Here is a 4,969-nt window from a genome sequence, read left to right as displayed (position 1 = left end):
TTTCTGATCTAATAACCTCATTTTTCATTTAATGAAGACAGTTACAGAGTAAAACATTCTTTTGGGGCCAGCTGAAGTAGAAGATATACATGTCATTCTAATTGAAGAAGATTAAGGATACAGGTGAGGCAACAGACAAACTAACATGAAGATATGATCTTTGATTACATATTCGGATGCAGTGGTTGGGTCCATGTTTCCGAGATTTTGGTGGACTCTTCTACCGTTAAAATCATGGGTTATATATCAAGCTCTCAACGGATGAATTTCCCTGGAAAAAAAACAAAGAATTCGAGAAGAATATTAAGCGAGTTGAACTGAATCCAAATGGGCTGTGTGCAGATTCTCGTCGGAGCTGTTGAAAAATCAGGCTTTGATATAGTCCAAAGCACCGTGCTTCCTTTCGTTAAGCCTTGAGAAACAGCAAAACTGAGACCATCTACTCTTCGCCGTGACGGGTTGCGACCTCACATCCCTTTTCGCAACGATTTCAGCCATGTAAGAAACAACGGCCTGAAAACAATGGCCCTGATTAGTTCAAGGAAGGAAAGCGCTTGTCCATTGTCGGTTTGGATTGTGTTTGGATCATCCATTGAATTGAATTGCAATGAATTGATTGAAAATTTGGAAATGATAAACTGTAGTTGCTTATGTTAGGCTGGTTTGCGTTGGAGCAGCAAAAATGGAATCTGATTGGATAGCCCCATCCATTTTGGGATTGTTTGGGTGCCACTTAAAAATGAGTTCATCTCATTTTAGTTAAATCATGATCTAATACATAATTACAATTAACAAAAATGAGATGAAGTGGCGCCCAAACAGACCCTTATTTTCACTTCTTTTTTCCTCCTGTTTTGGACCATTTCGGGTACGCGAATGTACCCAACTCTTCCGGATTCAAATCCTTTCGCAGACGAAAATCCAAAAGAAGTTGAAATTCAACCCCCTGTTCAAATAAGGCCATAGCATTCATATCGGATTCCGAATTGTAGTTACCTTACTTTCAGCTTGGATTTTTGAAAGGAAGGAAACTACAATTGGGGTAATTTTTTATTTTTTTTATTTTTTAAATCATGAGTTCCAAAAATCTCATTGAAATTTGATCTTCTCCACTAAGATTGAACTGAATTTTTGCAAATTGTTTCAGGCTTACTAAATGCAAAGCGAACCGAATTACCTCCGCACCCATTTCAGCTACATGCCTCGGTGGTACCTCCAGGGGATTTTCTTGAACACGAAGCACGCGCAACTTGGATAGCATCCCGAAAGTGTCTGGGAGGACCCTAATCTGATTGTTGCTGATGTCCAACTCTTCTAGCATCTCGAGGTTACCGATGCACCGTGGCAATGACTGTAAATCAGCGAAATTGTTTCCGAGGTTCATCTTGACGAGAGAGGTTGTAAGACACAAACTCTCCGGCACCGACTCGAGCTCGTTGAAGCTGACATCGAGCTCCTTCAAATTTGACATGGACGCCATTGTGGTGGGCAATGCTTTGATATTGTTATAACGCACCAACAGGACCTCTAGGCATTCAAGCCTCCCTACAGCTTCTGGCAAGGCTTTCAGACGGTTGTATTCTGCTCGAAGCTCAACAAGACAAGAACAATGGCCGATGGAATGTGGGAGCTCTTCGATGTCGTTTGTTTCAATGTTCAGCTTCTTTAAGCTGATGAGGTTCCCAATTGTGTCTGGGATCGATGACAGCCGGTTCGAACTCAGATCGAGTTCCTCAAGGTGGGCTAATTTGCCTAGCGTTATCGGCAATGTTGAAAGCTGGTTCCCTCTCAAGTCTAGAAAGACCAGGCTGAAAAGATCGCCAATGGAATCAGGGAGCTCTTCCAGCCGGTTCGAATGGAGGTCTAGTTTAACTAGGGAAGAGAGGCCACCGATCGTGGATGGAAGGGCGACGATTCGGTTCTCAGAGAAATCGAGGGTGACTAGACGAGACAACTTTCCAATTGAATCAGGCAGCCATTCCATTTTCTCAGGCAACTTATTCTGCAGGTTGAGGTCGCTGGTGCCTTTCTTTGCGGAGACCTCTATCAAACTAGCTAGTTTTATCAAGCTCAGTTTCTCAACATCTCCTCCTAGACAATCCATCATGGAAAAATAAGAAGAGATTAGAAAGAGATCTTCGTAAGTATGCAGTTGCAGAAAATAGAGAGGAAGATTACAATGGCGAAGATGATGATGAGAACAATGCAAGACAGATTGTTTTATCTTCTGTGAAAGAGGCCAGATGTGCCACATTCAAGAGACGGACACAACTGCGCCTCGCAGGCCAATGTGGCTCGTATGTGCAGTATCCTGGACGATCATCAGACGGTCCATTTAGTACACATGTCCCTATTCTTAAATCAGGCTAGCCCATTCATCAGGCAGTGGCAGATGTGCGTTGAATGTAGACTATTGGTTATAATTTCTCCTACATGTCACCCACCCGATGAATGGACCATCCATGTTTTTGGGCTAAGGAACATTCACTGTTTGGACAGCCCTATGGATGTCGCCAATTCCGCACACATGAGCCACATTGGCGCATGCAGTGCATCTGAGTTAGGGACATGAAGATGCTGGCATCTCTAATCAGCATTCTTCTAAGTGAAAACAGAAAACTATGATGTAGGGTGTGTTTGGTTGCAGCAAATTTCATAGAAATATCATGAAATTTTTAACCAAGTTAGACTGATTAATTATGAAATATCATGATATTTGGTGTAACCAAATGCAACCTGATAGTTGATGCCAATTTCCAATTCTAACAAGAAAGCACAGCTCAAGGCAATTATAAAAAAAATTAAAATTTTTTTTTTTTTTTTTAAAGGAAAAAGAAAAGAAAAGAAAAAAATCAAATCCTAAGTAACCAAAGAACTGACTTCATCAAAATCTCAAGAACTCAACAGAAAAGTTACAGAAATGAGAGATATATTGAATTTCCAGATACCCATTTCAAATTACAGAAAGGAAAAGTACACAGCTCAAGCAGAAGAACAGACTGCTAAAATCCTCTGTGTGTGTGTGTGTGTGTGTGTGTGTGTGTGTGTGTGTATAAAACAGTCCAAATTGAAAGAGAAATAAGCATCAAACTCACCAAAGTCAGTTATAGATTTGACGGATGGATTCAGCGACAGGCCATGTGGTGAATCTGCGAAGGCGCGGATACCATCAACTTCAAATGTAGATTTAGCTTTCTTCAAGTAGCTGTCATCTCTACTAAACAGCTCGGCACTTCTCCTCCTCTCTTTCACAGAGTAAGAATGGGACGATGCAGTAAAATTATCGAAACTAGCAGAAGAAGTAGAAGCAGTACTGGCAGAAGAGCTCGTTGGAGCTGCCGAGACCGACCCATTCGAATGGCCAGCCGTACTGTAGTTGTTGGAAGAAGGGAGGCATTTCATTGCTCTCTGAACGAATTCGTCGAACATCGTATGAATGTTCTCGAGCTCGAGAAGCTTCAGAGCTTCTCTCTTCTGCTCTTTGCTCTGGAAGTAGGCCAGATTCTTCTGCATCTCCTGCAACACAAAGAACAGCTCCTCTGAGATGTTGGTACCCTTTTTCTGCTTCGAAATTGCTTCGATTCTCGACTGCTCTTCCTTGTCGACATTCTGGATCAAAGCCATTGCTGCATCGATGTCATCGAGAGGTGGTCTGGTGGGCAGAGATCTGTTAATTCTCGTGATCTCTTCGACGACTTTATCTGTGGATTGTAGAAAAACACCCATCTTTCTAAAACCAGAAACCCAAATCAAATTCCTCTGATTCGAATATGAAAATTCGCAATTAGAATGCTCGAAAGACAAAACCACAATTACTAAGCGGACTCTAAGACGTTTTCCGAACTCCTTCCATCAATTCCGCTGTTTTCTAATCAAGAACCGTCTTGTAAATCTGCTGTTTTGAAGAACTAAAAATCAACTTCCTATGAATCTATTCCGACAAGGACACAATCTCCAAACTCTCAAAACAAGAAACCCAGATCGGAAGAGAGCTCTAATACGGTCTCCAACCTCGTTTTTTTTACAGAGGAAAAAACAACCTTGAAAACCGTATTTTTAAACTTAAAAACAAAACCCAGATCAGAAAATCAGCCAAACAGATGAGATTTTACAAACGATAAGGAAACCAAATCCCATTCTTCTCCCATTTCTCGAACTTTCCTTCAAATCTACAGTTTTACAAGACAACTTTTCCCCCTCGAAACAGCATTTATCTACTATAGAACAAAAACCATGATCAGAAAATCAGCCAAACAGATCGGATTTCACAAAAAAGAGAACGAAACACGAATCTCCAGCTCCAACTTTCAAGAAATTCCGCGTAAATTAACACAGTAAAACATTAAAAAGAAAGGGAAAAAAAAACGGCTTTTCCCGTCAAATTAAAAAAGACCCAGATTAGAAAAGGAACCAAAAAGACAAAAACGACGATTCTTTCTCAGCATCCGTCAATGGATTCCTCTGTTTCTCTCGGAATTTCTTGAAAACCGACTCTGTATTTTTACCAGAGCTGAGCAATGAAATGCATCAGAAATGTACGATCTTTGACATTTAGAAAGAAAAACAAAAAACAAAAAACAGCAGGAATCCTCTTATATTCTACTGAAATCCTGCAGTTTTCCTGCTGAAAATTCCAGCTATTTGGACGCTCGGAAGTTTCTCTTGAGCTAATTTGGGATTTTCGATCTCTCTCTCTCTCTCCCCTCTTCCGTTCGAAATTTTTGTTTTTGTTTCGATCCGAAAAACCGCTGAAAGAGTTTTAATACCAAGAAAGCGTTTTAATACCAACCGGTTTTTCGGAAAATGGGGTGCCGGCTTTTTGTTTACAAAGATCATTGAAACTATGCAAGAGTATCATCTTCTATACGCTTTCACAGAGAAAGTAGAGTCCGAAAAAGTGTCAATGTAAAATCCAATCCGTCCATCATTTTAAAATCTCATTTTATGGTATTATTACAAAACTATTTAT

General features: G+C 40.5%; 1 protein-coding gene across 1 annotated transcript; it reads right to left on the bottom strand.

Annotated features, from left to right (window-relative positions):
- On the bottom strand, positions 1-4,765 carry LOC131219456 (plant intracellular Ras-group-related LRR protein 4-like). Its single transcript, XM_058214596.1, has 3 exons — positions 3,096-4,765; positions 1,178-2,091; positions 1-513 (listed from the first exon to the last, which is right to left on the bottom strand). The coding sequence occupies exons 1-3, from the start codon at positions 3,724-3,726 to the stop codon at positions 367-369; spliced, it is 1,692 nt and encodes a 563-aa protein (XP_058070579.1). The 5' UTR covers positions 3,727-4,765; the 3' UTR covers positions 1-366.
- Positions 4,766-4,969: the final 204 nt, after the last annotated feature.

This window comes from Magnolia sinica, chromosome 1, assembly GCF_029962835.1.
Source record: "Magnolia sinica isolate HGM2019 chromosome 1, MsV1, whole genome shotgun sequence".
Classification (NCBI taxonomy): domain Eukaryota; kingdom Viridiplantae; phylum Streptophyta; class Magnoliopsida; order Magnoliales; family Magnoliaceae; genus Magnolia; species Magnolia sinica.
Note: the sequence above shows the minus strand (reverse complement) of the source record. Positions and strands in the feature narration are given on the sequence as shown.

Bases quoted from the DNA above. Each gene is read 5' to 3' on its own strand.
- LOC131219456 (XM_058214596.1), bottom strand. From the start codon at position 3,726: ATGGGTGTTTTTCTACAATCCACAGATAAAGTCGTCGAAGAGATCACG. The intron at 2,092-3,095 runs GTGAGTTTGATG...TGGATTGTCTAG, and splicing joins CAAATCTATAACTGACTTTG to GAGGAGATGTTGAGAAACTG. The intron at 514-1,177 runs GTAATTCGGTTC...CATTGTTTTCAG, and splicing joins TAGCTGAAATGGGTGCGGAG to GCCGTTGTTTCTTACATGGC.